General features: G+C 42.2%; 1 protein-coding gene across 2 annotated transcripts in view; it reads right to left on the bottom strand.

Moving 5' to 3' along the window:
* Positions 1-357: 357 nt before the first annotated feature.
* The window catches only part of kremen1 (kringle containing transmembrane protein 1), a 105,893-nt gene continuing 85,516 nt past the window's right edge, over positions 358-20,734 (bottom strand). The window contains exons 5-10 of one of the 2 annotated variants that reach the window (XM_024418247.2): positions 20,581-20,734; positions 19,626-19,735; positions 19,161-19,383; positions 5,743-5,925; positions 3,286-3,370; positions 358-3,065 (exon numbers count right to left, since the gene is read on the bottom strand). In XM_024418247.2, coding sequence (XP_024274015.1) covers positions 2,906-3,065; positions 3,286-3,370; positions 5,743-5,925; positions 19,161-19,383; positions 19,626-19,735; positions 20,581-20,734 — 915 coding nt within the window. In that variant the 3' untranslated portion in view covers positions 358-2,905. Of the gene's footprint in view, positions 3,066-3,285; positions 3,371-5,700; positions 5,926-19,160; positions 19,384-19,625; positions 19,736-20,580 lie in introns of both variants that reach the window. The other variant, XM_024418246.2, reaches the window with a different exon arrangement.

Below are 20,734 nucleotides of genomic sequence, written 5' to 3' on the forward strand. Positions count from 1 at the left end.
ATTTCAAGTCACATCATAGTGTAAAAGCAGGTGAGCTGGGTCAACTCTTTTTGGCCTGTTGCACACAACAAGCTGTCACGAGCCATCAAAAGCATGGCTGATTTAAGATGGAAACTTCAACACTGTTACAGTCAATGAAGTATAGAACCTCTGGATTGCTGATGCTATGTATTGGAAAAATGCAAAGGCTTTGAAGCCACCAGTCGGCCATATTGGCACTCCTCAGAAAAGCAGTCCTCCATAGGAATGAATGGAATTCTACAGTATTTCATTTAAATGTTTCAAAGATAACATTTCATGTATTTAAGTATTTGTGTTGTTTTAGTGGGGACAGTAACATTAGCGCTTTCTAAAAAATGATACTTTAAGGAAAATGTTTTTATTTATTTATTCATTTGGAATTTTTATGTTTAGCAAACATAATTTTATGTCAAATAAAAATAATAATAAATGTGACAAAAACAAATGTAGACGTTAATAAATGCATTTCCATAGCTTCCAAAATGTATATTTTTTTTACAAAAGTGGGGGAGTGCCAAAATGGAGAGTATCATCTAGAGTATATACAACTCTGTTACTTTAATGGTACTTTATTGGCACTTACAATAGTAAAACAAAAATACCCCTTGGGGTGGGAAAACATGTTGTTTTATGTCGTTGAACATGTGCTGTTTATGACAGAATGTTAAAATGAGGTGAAATGAAAGTATTTTTTGACCAAGTTACACTACCTAAAATGTAATCTATCCATACAATTTTGCATATCAACTTTAACCCTTTTGTTGCAAGTGCTCTCAATGTCAAGTTTGCACTTTTGCAAATCTCCTATCATCAGTTTCAAACGGTTTTTGGTTTCGAGAGCAAATAAGAGCCAAACTAGATTTCAGTATTATTTATCTGTCACCATACAAGTAGAGGCATATTTAAGTGCATTGACGTTTGGACCAGATTAATCAGCTTTCACTGGGTTTGAGATTGTTGGGAAAAACAAAGCCATAGAAATAGAATTCTAACATTATTATACATATACAGTATAATGTAATATATATTAACATATATTTCATCGATGGTTCAACCTCTCTTTATGGAATTCCAACCTGCTGTATTCAAGGGGCACATTAATGCATTGTTAACTTACAACGTGTCCTCAATGCTCACAGAAACACGCCGGACTGCAACAGTCGTTTGCCTTCCACAGTGGACCATCACGAGTACTTTCATTCATTCATTCCATATTATTTGTGCTTTAGCTGTAAGTTGAGAGAGGTTGTTTGGGTCTCGTGAGCCCTCTGAATGTGGGAATGAATCTGCTGCTGAAGACAGGGGGGGAGGGAAATGTGCTCCAACCTCCGAGCTAAGTAGCAGTTGATGAGTAAGTACAAAAACGACTTTGAAGGATTTTGCCATTGCTTTGCCGAGACACAAAATGAAAGAGCAGGACATATGTCATCATCATCATCCCCCACATTGAATTACGCAATATACAACACAATTTACCCCCTCCTTGTAATCAAATGGCAACATAACGATAGCAATATGTTCAGTAATGTCCAAGAAGACTACGCATAAGAGCACACAGAAAGAAAAAGATACAAAAATGAAGCAAACCTTTTTCCCAAGTCTCGCCCACGCTACAGTAAATCCCATCGACATGGTCTCTCATAGGGTGGGGACCACAAGCAATAGACTCAAAGACAGTGAGAAGGAGGGGAGGAGGGGAGAGGGAAAGAAGCCATAGCAGGCTTCTTTAAGATCCTTAAGGCACTTAAACATAGTTCAACCAGAAAGATAAGAACCACAGCCGAGCGGATGAGAGAGAACCTCTGAGCATTTCAAACACTCTTTTGAACGGCAGTTGTTTAATGAAACCACATCCCTCATCCACCAGTGGCCATGGAAGAGACTCTTGATACAGTTTCCTCCAGAGGCGGTGTGGAAGAGATAGCAGTGTCGGTGGTGGAACTGCTTTAGAACTTTCAAATCCATAAGTGGCATTATACCTAAAGCGGACTTTACCATTGGCTGCACGGAGTCGCATTAAGAGAAATCCCAAGCAGCCCTCTCTACAAGTTCGAACACTGGAATGTGAGTTGTAATCTATACCTCGATTACGCTTTCTTCGTCTAATGATTTTTAATTTGAGTGTCATTATTTCTAGACAGCCTACATTTTCTCGTTCTGAACTTCTAACGTGAGCTGCGGGTGTGGCTTTGTGACAATGATCAAGAGCACCTGCTAACCGATTTGACTGCTCCAACAGTTACAACTCTGACACCACCAAAACATCAGATATCGCTGTTTAACACTTGATCTGATTGAATCTAGGCCTTACTCTGACCCCTTGTGATCCAACACCTTGTTCTGTGAGACACCTATGACAGTCACTGATGGGGAATATGCATGGCTCCCTCAGTTGTTCGCAGGTTAGCGAATTTGGAGAGATTGTCAGACATTTTGTGCCCCACCGGCACACAGTTAAAATGAAAGGCCTGCATTCTGGAGGAATCCTATGGAAACTGCTTGCTTTGGCCCCAGCCAACCCTTGTCTCTAGAGGAGGACTGCAATGCTCTCAGACATCCATGGACAATGGAAGTGGAACCCATAGAAGATGAGTTCCCTACAGTAAAACATCCACCTCACACTGTATAGCTGCCCTCCCCTCCTGCCTTGTACACAGCAGACACAGACAGCCCTGTCTGGATCCCCTTTCGGGACTTGGCTCTTGGGCCATTTGGTAGTAGTCACTCAGTGAGTCAGTGAATCAGTCATTAGTGATTATGTTAGCTTTGTAGCTCAGTACCCCATAGAGTCTCATTGGTAGAGGGGCTAGCTCTATAACTAGCTCTGGTACGCTAGGCCCTGGTACATGATGGTGATGATGTTAGTAGACCAGACTGCAGTTCGCTAGTTGCCCACCAGAGGGCTGAGGTCTCCGTGGTGGTTCTTTAGCTTCTTCTTGAAGAGGGAGATGGTGGAGGGCCGGTAGAAGATGATCCAGGGCTCGGACGCAGCACTCTGCACGCTGCAGCTCTCTGAACCACTGCTGGTCGGGATGTTGGGAGACCTGGAAAGAGACGAGGGATGAGGGGGGGGAGAAGAGAGAGAAATAGATATGGCAAGAGAGAACAGTAACATTAGGTTACATATTCCACTGGCTGGGGCTCTCACAGTGTTATAAATATATTAGATACAATAAACTACACTTCGGTTATACTTTTGAGGCATTAGTACAATAAAACTTCATTGTCCATAATTTACATCAAACTGTAAAATGTAATACCTACTTCACTGTAATATGCAGTAGTAGTTTAGCCACCATGGCTATGACTGTCAGAGTCAGGAGAGCAGCTAGGGCGTAGATGGTCCACACTGTCAACACAGAAACACAATTGAAATCAGACAGTTTAGAAGAAAACATATCAGTTAAGAAGCACCCTATGCACTTGAGTAGACTCTCAGACAAGCATGGAGAAACCTGATCGGATAGAGATAAAAGGGATCTATAAACTAAAAACAGTCTGGCACATCTACACCATATTTGTACAGTATTATACACTGAGTGTACAAAACATTAAGAACACCTTCCTAATATTGAGTTGCACCCCATTTTGACCTCAGAACAGCCTCAATTCGTTGGGGGTATGGACTCTACAAGGTGTCGAAAGCATTCCACAGGGAGGCTGGTCCATGTCGACTCCAATGCTTTCCACAGTTGTGTCAAATTGGCTGGATGTCCATTGGGTGGTGGACCATTCTTGATGCACATGGGAAACTGTTGAGAGTAAAAAACCCAGCAGCATTGCAGTTCTTGACACTCAAACCGGTGTGCCTGGCACCTACTACCATACCCTGTTCAAATGCACTTCAATATTTTGTCTCGCCCATTCACCCTCTGAATGGCACACATACACAATAACATGTCTCAATTGTCTCAAGGCATAAAACTCTTTGTTTAAACTGTCGCCTCCCCTTCATCTACACTGATTGAAGTGGATTTAACAGGTGACATCATTAAGGGACCATAGCTTTCACCTGGTCAGTCTATGTCGGGAAAGAGTACACTCAGTGTAAGGCTTGATCTACAGGCACACGGTAGCCTAAAGACCTTTGTCACAACCGATTCAGATGGTAAAATATTAGTACCTACGTTATTGTTGCACATCTGTTACTTAACAGCAAGCTATAAGGTCAAAGTATAACCTCCCAGTAATTTACTGGGGGACAAAACACCAATGTTTCGGCATCACTGTGCCTTCTTCAGGGTAATGTCATCAATGCTTGAACCAGGTTATGTAGACAACTAGTGCGACCAATGTCAATAGTGACGGGTGTTTCATAATTGCTATCTTGATCAGAATGAATTGAGCGAAACTGTTGAAAGACAATAGCACACAGCATATTGAATATATTATTCCTTTCTTAACATTAGCATTATTATAACATTAGCGTCAACATAAATTGTTTCATTTAATATCACTTATATATTAAAATATTTCCAATTTCATTAAATGTTTTTGTTACATGTAATCTTTTGGTTCAACCTTAATGCCCAATAAATGACTGGGAGGTTATACATGTGGAGTGTGCTACTCTCTTTGTTTTCATAGCTGACAGTTTATTCACCGTTAGTCAGCACCTCTACACTAAATCATTTTCTCTGGGTGTGCGCCAGCTCATGCTTTTTATTTTAATATATACTGAACAAAAATATGCACGCAACATTTAAAGTGTTGGTCCCATGTCTCATGAGCTGAAAATAAAAGATCCCGGAAATGTTCCATATGCACACCAAGCTTAAACATATTTGTTTACCTCCATGTTAGTGAGCATTTCTCCTTGCCAAGATAATCCATTCACCTGATAGGTGTGGCATATCAAGAATCTGATTAAACGGCATGATCATTACACAGGTGCACCTTGTGCTGGGGACAATAAAAGGCCACTCTAAAATGTAAAGTTTTGTCACACAACACAATACCACAGATATCTCAAGTTTTGAGGGTGCGTGCAATTGGCATGCCGACTGCAGGAATGTCAAACAAAGCTGTTTTTAATGTTCATTCCTCTACCATAGGCCACCTCCAAAGTCGTTTTAGAGAATTTGGCAGTACGTCCAACCGGCCTCACAACCGCAGACCACGTCAGCCCAGGACCTCCACATCTGGCTTCTTCACCTGCAGTATCATCTGAGAGGGTGCTGAGGAGTATTTCTGTCTGTAATTAAGCTATTTTGTGGGCCTGGCTCTCCAGTGAGTGGTCCTGGCTCCCAAATGGGTGGGCCTATGTCCTCCTAGGCCCACCAATTGGCTGCACCCTTGCAGGTCTCACACCTTTTTTGTAAAACATACAGTTTTTGACCAATCAAAACCAGTGTGAGACCACAGAGGCAGACAGGAACGCTGTTGGTTACACATGAGAGAAACCCCAGAAAGGTAAAATGTTGGTTACACATAATAGAAAGCCCAGAACGGTACGCTGTTGGTTACACATATGAGAAAGCCCAGAACGGTAAAAAAACAGTACCAAAGGTACAAAAAAAGAAACAAGTAGTAACTGAGAGACGGAGAGGTAGGACGTTGCAACGTCGGTATCAATAGAGGTGAGACATAGTAGAAAGCTCCATTAGAAACCCAGAGAAGTAGAAAGATATGATGCTGGTAAGTGATAGATAGAAAACAACAATATTGGTATCTACATACTAGAGGTGTGTCCGTTGGTCCCGTTGGGTCCGGCCCACTGACCTGGCATGTTGTGGTCTGGTTTACCGGGACTGGACGTTATCACATAGAGGATTTGAGAGGAACGTCCGTTATCACTCCCGTTAGACTTCTCCGTTACGCCGTTAAGCAGAGGCTTCACTGTACTAGTGTCCTCATCTTCCTTCTCATCCTCATCCATAGGTCTGGTGTCCAGGCCTCTCAGCGCTGAAACAAACAACAACAAATCAAATGTTTCCATTGGCCTATTGCAACGAAGATTGGCCTGTAGATTATTGGCAGATGATCTCTTGTCAAACCATCAATACATGAGAAATTCACCAGCGCAGCTGATCTCAATTGCAAGCAGCATTGGCCACCGATTTACTGTTCCTCAACGCGGATGTCGGGTTTATCCTTTAGTCCTCATTGCAACCAAAATTAGCACAAAAAAGCCCTCTACTGGGTATTATCATCGGAACAATTTGATCTGGCAATACTACTTGACTAAGGACGATTTATCTATTTGACAATCATTCCGCAGAACTAAAATAAAGTATTTAATGCCCTTGTTTACCACAGCAAATCTACTATGTCAATGTAGCCTACCCTATGAAAATCTATGGTGTAGGAATACTTTTTCCTACACCATGTTTCCAATTAATGTTATCCATTAATGATTTTACTTGTCTGAATCGAATATGGTCATTTCTTATCAAGAGGGCAAAAGGAAATATTCCATTTGACATTTGAAACTAAATCGTGATTGCATTGTGTTATGAATCAAATGATATTGTATTTTAATAATAATAATGAAGTCATTTAAAGTTGCACAAATAATATATCATTTTGTTTTTAACTTTTTATGGCTGCAGGGGCAGTATTGAGTAGCTTGGGATGAAAAGGTGCCCATTGTAAACGGCCAGCTCCTCAGTCTCAGTTACTAATATATGCATATTATTAGTAGTATTGGATAGAAAACACTCTGAAGTTTCTAAAACTGTTTGAATTATGTCTGGGAGTATAACAGAACTCATATAGCAGGCAAAAACCTGAGAAATTCCACTTCCTGTTTTTTTTCTGGGGGTGGAAGATTTTCAACCAAGCTCTCATTGAAATTATAGCGAGATATGGATGAGTTTTCACTTCTAGATGTCAACAGTCAATAGAACTTTGTCTGATGACTCTAATGTGAAGGGGGGTCGAATGACACAGGAAATAGTCACCACTGCCACGAGTTGACCATGCATTCACTATGCACGTTCACAGGGGAAGGACCTGCGTTCCACCGGTCATCTGAAGTCATTCTAATTCTCCGGTTGGAACGTTATTCAAGATATATGTAAACAACATTCTAAAGATTGATTCAGTACATCGTTTGACATGTTTCTACTGACTGTTATGGAACTTTTGGACATTTCATCACGTTATAGTGGACGCGCTTTGTGACTTTGGAATTGTTTACCAAACGCGCTAACCAAAGTAGCTAATTGGACATAAATAACGGACATTTTCGAACAAATCAAGCATTTATTGTTGACCTGGGATTTCTAGGACTGCATTCTAATGAAGTTCATCAAAGGTAAGGAAACATTTATCATGTATTTTCTGGTTTCTGTTGACTCCAACATGGCGGCTAATTTGGCTTCTGTTCTGAGCGCCGTCTCAGATTATTGCACGTGTTGCTTTTTCCTTAAACTTGAAAATAAATTTGACACAGCGGTTGCATTAAGGAGAGGTATACCTATAATTCCAGGTGTATAACTTGTATTATCATCTATTTATGATGAGTATTTATGTTGAAACGATGTGGCTATGCAAAATCACTTGATGTTTTTGGAACTAGTGAATCTAATAAGCCAATGTAAACTCTGATTTTTTAAATATAAATATGAACAAAACATGCATGTATTGTGTAACATGAAGTCCTATGAGTGTCATCTGATGAAGATAATTCAAGGTTAGTGATGAATTTTATCTTTATTTCTGCTTTTTGTGAATGCTATATTTCGCTGGAAAATGGCTGTGCTTATTGTGGTTTGGTGGAGATCTAACATAATCGTTTGTAGTGCTTTCGCTGAAAAGCCTATTTGTAATCGGACACTTTGGTGGGATTAACAACAAGATTACCTTTAAAATTATATAAAACACATGTATGTTTTAGGAATTGTAATTATGAGATTTGTGGTTTGAATTTGGCGCTCTCTATTTTCACTGGTGTCATATCGATCCCGGTATTGGGATTGCAGCCATATAACCAATCATTTTAATCGCCTGAAAAAACGAACAAACATACCGTTCAAAAGTTTTGGGTCACTTAGAAATGTCCTTATTTTTTAAAGAAAAGCACATTTTATGTCCATTAAAATAACATCAAATTGATCAGAAATACGTTGTTAAATGACTACTGTTGCTGATTTTTTATGAAATATCTACATAGGCGTACAGAGGCCCATTATCAGCAACCATCACTCCAATGGCATGTTGTGTTAGCTAATCCCAGTTTATTATTTTAAAAGGCAAATTGATCATTAAAAAATAATTTGCAATTATGTTAGCGCAGCTGAAAACTTTTGTTCTGCTTAAAGAAGCAATAAAACTGGCCTTCTTTAGACTAGTTGAGTATCTGGAGCATCAGCATTTGTGGGTTCGATTACAGGCTCAAAATGGCCAGAAACAAATCACTTTCTTCTGAAACTCGTCAGTCTGTTCTTGTTCTGAGAAATTAAGGCTATTCCATGCGAGAAATTGCCAAGAAACTGAAGATCTCATACAACTCTGTGTACTACTCCCTTCACAGAACAGCGCAAACTGGCTCTAACCAGAATAGAAAGAGGAGTGGGAGGCCCCGGTGCACAACTGAACAAGAGGACAAGTACATTACAGTGTCTAGTTTCAGAAACAGACGCTAACTGGCAGCTTCATTAAATAGTACCCACAAAACACTGAAGATAGTACCCGCAAAACACTGGCAGCTTCATTAAATAGGACCAGCATAAAAAAACAGTCTCAACGTCAACAGTGAAGAGGTGACTCCGGGATGCTGGCCTTCTAGGCAGAGTTGCAAAGAAAAATCCACATCTCAGACTGGCTATTAAAAATAAAAGATTAAGATGGGCAAAAGAACACAGACACTGGACAGAGGAACTCTGCCTAGAAGGCCAGCATCACAGAGTCGCCTCTTCACTGTTGACGTAGAGACTGGTGTTTTGCGGGTACTATTTAATGAAGCTGCCAGTGTTTTGCGGGTACAACACTCAATAGTAAACCTTTATATTTTCGTACAGGATTACAGTAATTAGGCCATTAGGCCGGCTGCGGCATATTGTACTTTATTGAAGAAACAATATCTGAATTGGAAGGAAATCTGGTGTGGAGATGAATTTATTATTTGGAAGTCGTTATTCAAAGAAACAAATACAAAGGGCTTGGTTTGATAATGATATTTCAATTGTATGTCACACATGTTGCTGCAATCCATATCACTTTAATTTACAATGTGGTAATTCATTAAAAGTTGGTCTTCTATACATGTATTTTCTCAGAAGAGTAGCCTCGATGTAGCCATAATTGGCTGAATTGTCTACAATGAAACGTGTTAACTACATAATTTTAATTGACATAGGCTACATTTTGAGTCAAATCATTTTATTTCGGTTGCCATATGTAATATTCTTCATTTTTCCTTATTTACATTTCACTGATAGGGTGTTACTTCATTGGGTCGACACAAATAAATATGATTTCCTATGCCATTTCCGCTGTCTTGGATCCAGACGGTTTGACACCATAACAGTGTCAGATCAGCTGGTCTACAAGTTTGAAAAAAATAAATAAGTGCGACCCTCCACTGAATTTTGAAATCTCAGTCTGGCCCCAGGACCAAAATTATTGCCAACCCCTGAGCTAAGACTTTGTCTAAATTAACAAGGTTCATTTATGAAATTATCAAAACATGTTATTATAATCCCTTATCCCTACCATAAATGGTGGCCTAAATATTTACTAGGATTAAAGGTTTTTGTCTGACATAACTCAACTTGACTGCGATTTTCCCACATGTTCTCCATTTGATACAACAGAATGCAGTGCTGCCATTGCTTCAAACCTCGGTTCGGCAGGAAATTCCTCAGACGTCATCTGAGAGCGTTTATCCTCATCTGAGAAGGAAATTAACATCGCACCACTCAGCACTGTATGGATGAACTAACATCCAGCTTAACCTCAAGAGAGAATCTCTCTTTCTCTCTTTCCCCATCCGTTTCTCCTCCCAGCTCAGCGGGGGGAAAAAAACAATTGACTTATCTGACCTTTTCTTATAACATGTCTCATAATATTGTATATTCCTTTCAACAACTTCTGTTTATGATGTGCAGTCTGAAACAAGGGAAGTCAGAATTGAGACATGACTAGAAGGGAATTGGCTGCAAGTCCGGGGGTCAGACTCTGACCTGAGAATATTGTTTTTAGTAGAACAAAATGAGAAAAGGTTAGGACAGTCTGTGTGTGTGTGTGTGTGTGTGTGTGTCTGTGATTGTGTGTGTGTGTGTGTGTGTGTGTGTGTGTGTGTGTGTGTGTGTGTGTATGTGTGTATGTCTGTGATTGTGTGTGTGTGTGTATGTCTGTGATTGTGTGCGTGTGCGTGCCTCCCAGCCCTGTAAGCTCTTCGCTTTAATGTCAACAATATTAACTAATTCAGAGAGAGTTGTGTTGAGTGCTGATGCCTTAAGGAAATGGAACTGAAACAATAGTGGGGTGTTTACAAGAGTTTGGTCTAAACAGAGAACTGCTATTTATACATAAATACTTCCATTCCATTATGATGAGTGTGTAATATAAGACTGGGTTCAGATTGGGATCCCTAGGAGGTGGTGCACTCTGTGTATACAATGATGTTAAGGATGGGGAGAATGATGTATGAATGATATATAAAGATATACGATACCAGTGACAAACAAAACATCTCAAGGTTATTTACATAACCCCGGTTCTCTAATATTATGTGTGAGTCGACTCATGTGGGAACGTGCCTGTTTGCAGGAAACTCGAATAACGGAGTTCTCTTTCAATTATTTGTTCAGACGTCTCGCATATGAGATGTATGAAACTCCCATAACGTAGGCACGCTCTCCGAACACCAGTTTCCAGACTACCCCTCAGAGACCCCGATACTGAGAACAGTATGCACCAGAGAAGGTGCCGTGACTTCCAGTCGGTAGAACCTCATGAGGGGATGCCCGACATGCCGCGTTATACAGATCTCCTGCAAGGAGAAGCCTTTGAACAGAGCCCAAGAGGTTGCCATACTGTACCTCTGGTGGAATGAGCCCTCAGGCCCTCCAGAGGCTGTAAACCCGTGCTATTATAAGCTAGTATAATAGCATCCACTATCCAATGTGACAGCCATTGACGAGAGAAGGGGGGTGTACAAGACACAAAGAGCTGGTCGCTCTTGCGTAAAGCTCTCGTTCTATCCAAATACATGTGTATAGCACGCACTGGACACAAACGGTGGAGACGCTCTTCCTCTGCAGAAGAGAAAGGCGGTAGGTGGAAAGCCATAAGCTTCAAGGTGAGACAATTGTAACTGTCGCTGACCTTTGGCATAAAGGTGGGGTTAGGCAATAAGGTTACCTTGGTAAAACCCGGGACAAATAGTAGGCAGGAATGGTGAACTGACAGTGAATGTCGTTCACTCACTCGCTTTGAGGAAGTAAGGGCTACCAATAAAGAGGTCTTGAGACAGAGATACTTCATCCCTACATTCTCCAGCATCTCAAAGCCTCAAGCACAGTAGAAAGATCCCAAGGCGGGCTATAGGCTTGGATACAGACATAAGCGGCGCACCCCTTCTTGAAACGGCACTAGAGAGGGTGCTTGTCCACTGCGCTGTTATTAAGGCCTATTTGACAAACTGAGAAAGCGGTTAAGTAGAACTTAACAGTGGAGAAAGCCGTCCCGCTGTCCAGAAGGCCTTGCATGAAAACCTCTGACACAAAACATTGGTAAGGAATAATTTGTTTTTGGTCACACCACTTCTCAAAGATGCACCACTTATTTCCGTAAAGTGAGCGTGTAGAAGGGGCTATGGATTGTCTCAATGGCTCTGAGAGGCAGACTAGTCGTGTCCAGATCTAACCTTTCACGGGCCAGACACATAGGGCCAGTTTGCCTGGATCAGGAGATCCGTGCATAATGGGAGTTGCCAGGGCTCGTCATAAAGCAAGAGAATAATCTCTGTTAAACAGAGCTTGCCCGGCCATGTGGGTGCTACCAGGATGAGGGACGAGCCTCGTTGTCTCACTATGGCTAGAGTGGGGAATGTGAGGCGCATAGGGGGAAAGGCAGAGAGCGGTGCGCCTTTGGCCAAGGGTGTACCAACTATGGCTATGGTAGTCATGACATTTTGTCAGCCGGTGATTGTCAATCAAATAACTTCCGGTCTCATAGTAATTGACCATGAATTAACATAAACACCTTTAGCATCTCCTGGCTTCCACACATCGTTTTACACGCCACTGATGCAGGCATTTGGAACATCTACATTTAAGAAAAGTCTAATAAATCCATGTAAAATAGCTTACACCATCACAATAATGAAACATGATATGAAGAAAATGTAGTCTATTTCAGAAGAACAGAATAGCATACTTTGAGTTTTCCTTATGTTAGGCCCTGATCTGGCTATGCCATATGGCTGTGGGCCATTTTAAGGAACATGTGCCTTAAAATGATTGTTGATGATGATGATCCCTGATTGTTGATGTAGGCCGAAACTGTCATATTGTCTGTCCTGACAAGGCTGTGACAATACCGAAGGAAGGGCAGAAAGTGTTTCAAAAGAGGAATTGATATGGGCAAGACAGAGTTGTGTGGTCCACACTCAGTTAACTGCCTGGCCCTCATAAACTTCGCCCCAACCCATGAGTGATGCGTCTGTCGTCATCACCTTCCTCCACTTTTAGAGTGGTGCCGAATGTGAAGATTGAGGGGCCCCTCCATTTCCAGAAAGATGTGAGGCACTCTGATGTCGAGTGCACAGACGTAGGGATAGAACCCAGCGTTTGAAACTTCTCATCCTCAGTAGGCCATGTGGGACCACTGAGATAGTGGAGTCCATTAACTCCAGTAACCGGAGGCGTATTCAGAACATGGCAGAGTGCCTCCTGTTTAATAGGGATAGGCACTGTCTGAATGAGGCGATGCGGCCTTCCGACAGCGTTGGATGATACTGATTCTATATTCTCTGTGTCAGTACAAAACAGCTTTTATCTGATTGATTTGGAAACCCGAGCCCGGAAAGGTGGGTTACCAAGGAGGTAACATCTCGCCCCGCTTGCTCCCAGGAAGGGGAGCAGAGCAGGTTATCATCTATGTAGGCAGATACCCTCAGCCCCTCGTTTCTGACGGACTTGAGAGCGCCTCCACACACTTGGTGAATGTCCGGGAAGCGCTAGCCCGAACGGGAGAACAAGGTATTCATAGGCTTTGCCTTGGCAATCCTTAGAAACCTTGTGTGGATGCTTATCTGGAAGTACGCGGGTCAACTGATGTGACCCAGTCGCCTGGACGAATAGAACGAGACAGCACGTTCGGTGTGAGCAAACGAAACGCAAAATTCCTCAGATAACTGGAGAGGACCTGTAGGTCCAGAATGGGGCAAATCTCTCCACTTTTTGGTAACCAGAATGTACCAGGAGTAGAAGGCTCAATGTCTCTCTTCCTCTGCTATCGCTCTGATATTCAATTTGAATAGAAGAGAGGTGTCACGCCCTGGTCTTAGTATTTTGTGTTTTCTTGATTTATTTGGTCAGGCCAGGGTGTGACATGGGTTTATTTTGTGTTGTGTTTATGTATGTTTTTTTGTTGTAGGTTTTAGGATTGTGGCTTAGTGGGGTGTTCTAGCAAAGTCTATGGTTGCCTGAGGCGGTTCTCAATCAGAGGCAGGTGATTCTCGTTGTCTCTGATTGAGAACCATATTTAGGCAGCCATATTCTTTGAGTGTTTCGTGGGTGATTGTTCCTGTCGCAGTGTTTTTGTATTCACCAGATAGGCTGTATAGGTTTTCACGGTCCGTTTGTTGTTTTTGTATTGTTCGTGTTCATCTTTATTAAAGATGTATATTATTAACCATGCTGCATTTTGGTCCGACTCTCCTTCGACGGAAGAAAACCGTAACAAGAGGAGATTTCCTGCTTTAGTATGCGTGCCAAGTCACGGTTGCATCTGATTCCAGAATGCCATTGAAGGCAAGAGGTCTCATAGCGAACTGCAGTCTGTAGCACTTGGTAACAATGGATAGGGTCCCCGACTTGACTGCGGATGCATGCTGGTTTTCTACTCTCTCAGCGAGCAGCCCATTGTGAGGCACTCACCAGTGGCACATTGACGCCCACTGTGCTCCACCCAAGAAGGTACCAGCGCAGAACACCGAGTGTAACTGTCCACTGCACTTCTCTGCTGCTGGGGCGTTCCCCTAGGTCAGATGCCCCCACTCCCTCCAAGGGAATCCGCTGGGAGCAATCTCAATGCTGTCAAACTAGCATGGTGCTCGGATCCCCTGAGGCAGGGTTAGCTTCTTCCATAGCACCGATGGGAAAGCTAATCCCAGAACAAAATAAAAAACACAGCTAACTAGCAGTGTGTTAGCTGGGAAAAGCTAACCTCTTAACCAAGTGAACATAGCTATTGTTCGCCAAGTGGGGTACTGAACTAGCTAGTTAGCAGGAGGAAGCTAGTGCTAAGTTAGTCTTGCAACGGAAACAAAGCGTATCTCTCTACCGAGAGAAAGACTAGAAATTCTTCCCTTGCAGGTAGAAAACCTAGGGTAGGATTGTGAACTAGCCTGGTTAGCGAAACCTTGCAGCTAAGCTAGCCAAGTATCTGTAGCTAGCAGTTAAAAGGGGACTGTGGGAAGCCAGGCAGAATTTAGTCAAGACAGGGAGAGATTGGGGGGTGGAAGGGATAGTGAGGAGGGTGGAAGGTGATTTGAGGGGGAGGATGAAGAGGGAGGAGAGGAAGTGGGGGCAGCATGCGGCACGGGAGAGGTGGAAGGGGGGTTTAGGGCTGGGAGTGTTAGAGTGAGATTTGTAAGGGGATAGATTAGGGAAGGGTTAGGTATTGGTTAGGTATGACGGGGAGGGACGATGCTCCCCTGAGGTTTGTTTTTGTTTGGGTGTTTGGTGGTTTTTGTAAATAGAATGAATGAGAATTATTATTTTGTAAAGTATGAATGGTATGGATGGTAATTATTTTTTCTAAAAAAAAATCTGTAGCTAGCAGGTTCCATATACTAGCTACAAAGAGACCTCGAGGAGAAAAAGAGACAAAGCTAATTCTTAGCCGTATAAAACGTTCCTTTTGTTGAAGTTTTTCCTAACACAGAGACAAGAGCTGGCAGAGAATATTGTGACACTCCTGTGATCTGTTAACCTTATAGGATTTGGCCTATATGGATAGGGCTAAATTGAATGGTTTCTTACAGAATACATTTTTTTATGCAGAAACTGTAGCGGTAGCAACTGAAATGGAAATGTCTGGAGATTATAGGAAAATTATTTGACCAAATTTGAGGACACAACAGTTCACCTGACAGAAGACTGAATCCAAACATTACATTGTTGATTTTATATTTACTGTACTTTTCGCCATATTTGTTGTTTTAATAAGACTGCTAGCTTAGGTTAACTGTTTTGAACTCCAAGCACAGATGGAACATTTGGAAATTCATTTGCTTAAGCATTATCATGCAAACACAGGTATTTTTTATTGTGACAAGCCGTCAGTGAGATTCAAACCTATGATCTTCTGTTTTCGATCCATGGGATTAGTCCACCAGGTTGGAGCTAACAAGCAATGTATTTTTTTTTTAACTCATACAAAGCTGTTCATTTTAGTCTATTCAAACTGACCCCATTTCAGAGGAAACAAGCACTCATTAATATAATGTGAGGCCAATTAGTGGGCTTGGCCAACACACCTCAACACACTTAACAATATAGTGGATAGTGAGAGTTTTGTTGATGCTGAGAACGGAATGTATGTGTTTTTCAATAACTTTATTAGAACGTTATTTCAATGTTACTAATGTTTTCTTGTGGTTTTTATGGAACATTTTCTTAATATTCTGAGAATATGACTTCAAATAGAACCATGAGGAAACCTGCAGAAAACGTTATGCTGAAGTACTGAAATTCCCAGAGGAGAACATTGTTTCTTAACGTTCTCTGAACTATTTGAGAACATTCCCAATGTCAAACCAGTTGAAGAACATTCCTAGGACATTACCAAAAATGTAATTAAATGTAACCATGTTTGAACTTTTAGGAAACGTTCTGTTAAAGTAATGAAATACCAAGAAATAACATTATTTTGTTCCTTAAATGTGCTGAGAAAGTCCCAATGCTAAGCAACTCATCTGCACCATTCCCAGAACTTTGTGGGAAGGTTGTATGCAAACTAACCATAGGACAACCACGCTCTCACCAAGCTTAAAGAAACATATGCTTCTCAGAATGTTGTGTGCTAGCTGGACTCCCTCTCTCTCCTCGAGCAACGCCCACTTGCACTGGTACACACACAGTTGATGCACAGCACACACAGAAAGACACGCTGAAGGGTAGGCCTAATTCTGATCATGGCTGATATGATAAATAACTTAAAAAATCAACATATACTTAAAAAGGAAAACACAATATAAAAATTCCATAACTTTTCCAGGATTTTCATGACCGTAAGAACCCTCATTTGACAACTTGGAACAGCGCATCCTGAACATTCAGGCTGGCCCCATTCTCAATCTGTGTATTCTCAAACTCGGAACAGTCTACTGGTAGACATACACTGAACAAAGTGGAATCAGGATCTGAATGCCCACTCTCCATTGCTATTCCATGCAGATCCTGCCTTCATTCCGCTTTGATCAATCTTTTTTTGATTGATCCTGGCTGGTGATAGGCTACTTTGTTTCATAGAGGAGCCGTTACGCAGTTCCTCAAAAACTGGAGGTGCCAGTACGGTCCTACAGATAGCTCCGGCCCAAGTCAAGCACGGAGTGTTTGGCTTTCACATGGAAATTCAGAGAAACAGATGGTCATTTTGGTGCGCATAGAAAATAATCATGTGTGCATTCAGGTGCGTGCTCCACAGTGAATTTCCTTCACAATAAACAAAATAGGCTCATTCTGTTCAGAACAACGCAGGGTATGACGCCATGTCATCTTTTTACTGTACATCAAACATAGTAAACATTGATAGTGTATATTACATGAGTTTTATGATATGGAAATGTGAAGTGTAAATTTGAACTCAAGGCTGTTCTCAAGGCTGTAATTTCCTGCAATTCTATGCCATGTTCTTATGCTATCTGAGTGACTCAAACATTATAACAAAATCAATGGGAGCCCAATGACATGAAATGTTTAGAATTTTTAATTCTACCTGACCATGCAGTTTTTATTTTGGTGATTGCTAGTATTCAAAGATGGCTATTTATATTTTCTACATGTTTTTTGTATCTGTTTGTTAGTCATTCAAGTTAACACAGAACATTTTTACCATCCTGAAAAGTATCCCCCCACACTGCCAATGTTTAATATGCTACGACATGCACCTTGTGAATTAGTGTGTGTCTCACGGTGAGTTCCTAGAAAAACAAAACATTTCAATTTACGCAACACCAATATCACCTGCGGCTTTGAGGCATTGGCTAGCAAATTATAAGAGAAAGGGTCCACCTCCGGCAGCACTTCCCTGCCTGTCTCCCTTTCTTACCCTCAGGGTGTGGCTGGGCTCATGCATGGGTGTGTGTGTGTGTGTGTGTGTGTGCATGCGCCTGTGTGTCTGTGTTTATGTGTGTGTGCTTTAAGTAGAGCCACAACACATTCGTCTGGTCGATTTAACAGTGTCCAGCCGGCTTGGTTGCTATGCAAAACCCTGCCATGGAACCAGGATAGCAGGATGTCAGCCTGCACCTGTTCATGCAAATTATGGCTCCCGGAGAGAGATGAGTTTGTGGTTCAGTCAAATCACTGCATGGGGCTGAAATAATTCAAGCCAAGCCAAGGGCGATGGAAAAGCTTGTTTACAGTATCTCTCATATCTACTATAACAATTTGCTTGGTTTTTGTACAATTGTTGTGACAAACCTCCCTTTGCTGCTATTACAGCCTCCACTCTTCTGGGAAGGCTTTCCACGTGATGTTGGAACATTGCTGCGGGGACTTGCTTCCAATTAGCTATAAGAGCTTTAGTGAGGTTGGGCACTGATGTTGGGTTGATTAGGCCTGGCTCGCAGTCGGCGTTCCAATTCGTCCCAAAAGTGTTCGATGGGTTTGAGGTCAGGGCTCTGTGCAAGCCAGTCAAGTTCTTCCACACCGATCTCGACAAACCATTTCTGCATGGACCTCACTTTGTAAACGGGGGCATTGTCATGCTGGAACAGGAAAGGGCCTGCCTCAAACTGTTGCCACAAAGTTGGAAGCACAGAATCGTCTAGAATGACTTTGTATGCTGTAGCATTAAAATTTCCCTTCACTGGAACTAAGGGGCCTAGCCTGAACCATGTAAAACAGCCCCAGGCCATTTATTCCTCCTCCACCAAACTTTATAGTTGGTACTATGCATTGGGGCAGGTAGTGTTCTCCTGGCCTCCGCCAAACCGAGATTCGTCCGTTGAACTGCCAGATGGTGAAGCGTGATTTATCACTCCAGAGAATGCATTTCAACTGCTCCAAAGTTCAATGGCGGCGAGCTTTACACTACTCCAGCCGACACTTGGCATTGCGCATGGTGATCTTAGGCTTGTGTGTGGCTGCTTGGCCATGGAAACCCATTTCATGAAGGTCCTGATGAACAGTTCTTGTGCTGACGTTGCTTCCAGAGGCAGTTTGGAACTCAGTATTGAGGGTTGCAACCGAAGACAGACACTTTTTACACACTTCAGCACTCGGCGGTGCCGTTCTGTGAGCTTGTGTGGCCTACCACTTCGCTGCTGAGCCGTTGTTGCTCCTAGACGTTTCCACTTAACAAGAACAGCACTTACAGTTCACCGGGGAGGCTCTAGCAGGGCAGAAATTTGACGAATTGACTTGTTGGAATGGTGGCATCTTATGACGGTCCCACGTTGAAAGTCACTGAGCTCTTCAGTAAGGCCATTCTTCTGCCAATGTTTGTCTATGGAAATTGCATGGCTGTGTGCTCAATTTTATACACCTGTCAGCACCGGGTGTGGCTGAAATAGTCTAATCCACTAATTTGAAGGGGTGTCCACATACTTCTGTATATATAGTGTATGTGTGGGTGATGTTGGCAACAAGGGTTGGGGACAATACTAATTGACCCCCTCTTGAAGTCCTTACCTACGACATGTCTACAGGTCTCTTAACTTGGTATGTGACAGCTAGCTTGGTGCGCTCTGTATATGTGTGTGTGTGTATACTGTATATATCCCATGGCAAACTCACCTTGGTATGTGACAGAGAAGCCCTGTGCTTGGTTGGTGTGGTCTGAGTAGAAGTAGAGGATGACAAAGTCTCCAGTGACGTTGACCAGGTCCTGGGGCGAGTTGCGGCCGTCGAACCGTGCTAACACCTGGGTGGTATAGCCATCCAGCATTTCCACCATGTCTGTCTGGTCCGAGATGTCGAAGAAGGTGAAGTTGAACAGGATCATGGAGGCTCCAGGTACCTAATAATAATGCAAATAGAAAAAAATACATAGTACTTAATAATACATGATACTTACTACTTTCTGAAAGCCAAAGATGCTTTAGGCAATAGGCAACAAACAGAAAGGGTCCAACTATAGTGCATTATATTACACCCTATCCCCAATATAACACATTACACTTGGACCCCGGTCAAAAGTAGTGCACTGTAAAGTGGATAGGGTGCCATTTGATACGCAACCTAAGAAACGAGACACAATACCTGGACAGTCCAGTAGCAGACCCTCCCTGCCTCGTACTTATCAGGGAAGTCAGGGGAGTAGACCACCCCATAGGGAGCAGAGTAGTTACCCCCGCACGCCCCAACACGAGCTGGAGGAGAGAAACAGAGAAAGATGATTCAACGAATAACAGTTCAGTTTGCATTTGCAACTTTATAAGTCTCTCATACAACTTCACCCTCTTATATAACTAACCCCGTTGACGCCTATGTCTCAAGAGTTGTCACAGAGACCTTTTCATATAGAAACTACATACAACAGACTCTCTCTGTTGAGAGAGTGGAATGAAGAGAGAGTGGAATGAAGAGTTTTCAACACAGAGAGGAAAGATGAGACTGGACTGAACAAGGAGTATTTCATCATCGTTGTAATTGTGTTGACTACAGCTGTGAAATCTGCGTCTCGTTATCTAGCAGGTGTGTCTGCCATAAACGATATGCTTGTGTAGCCTATTAGAAAGAGATTTAGCAGGCATTGTTTTGCCAAAAATCAGCAAATCATTTTACGACAACAGAGAGAGAGATAGAACATTATGTTCACATGACTCTTCCAAAAAAGTGAGTTGGTGAGAGTGATGCAATCCTTTCATATTCTGTTCGGTTCTTTCACTTCTTTCCAACGTTGGTTCTGAGAGAACCATTCAATTTTTTGTGGATTTATTCACCATCGCCAGTGTGGTGGAGCTTATGTGTTAAAAAAAAAAATGCAAACTCCCCTTTTTACATATTAGGTGAAGCATCATAGATGTTATAAAGGGCTGACCAGTCTAGGGTCATTTTCACTAAAAGCCAAATGGAAGAAAACAGCCCAAAACTGTGAAGGACTTCCTGAATATGTCCAATAAGAAACTCTTGTTTGCACACAGAAAATAATGTCTATCGTTTGCAGTGATGTGCACTAATGAATACGACCCAGAGCAAATGATCTCCTACTCACTGTCGAAGATGATGACCCATCCATCTCCTCCACAGGGCTGGGTGTGGTCACCAAAACACACATGGTTGCACTCCATACTGGGTGCTTTGCCATGGTGATGCTGGTCCAGGTCGTTGCCACAGAAACAGGCGTAACCAGACTCCATCCCAGCTAG

The sequence above is a fragment of the Oncorhynchus tshawytscha genome, linkage group LG04 (genome assembly GCF_018296145.1).
Source record: "Oncorhynchus tshawytscha isolate Ot180627B linkage group LG04, Otsh_v2.0, whole genome shotgun sequence".
Classification (NCBI taxonomy): Eukaryota; Metazoa; Chordata; class Actinopteri; order Salmoniformes; family Salmonidae; genus Oncorhynchus; species Oncorhynchus tshawytscha.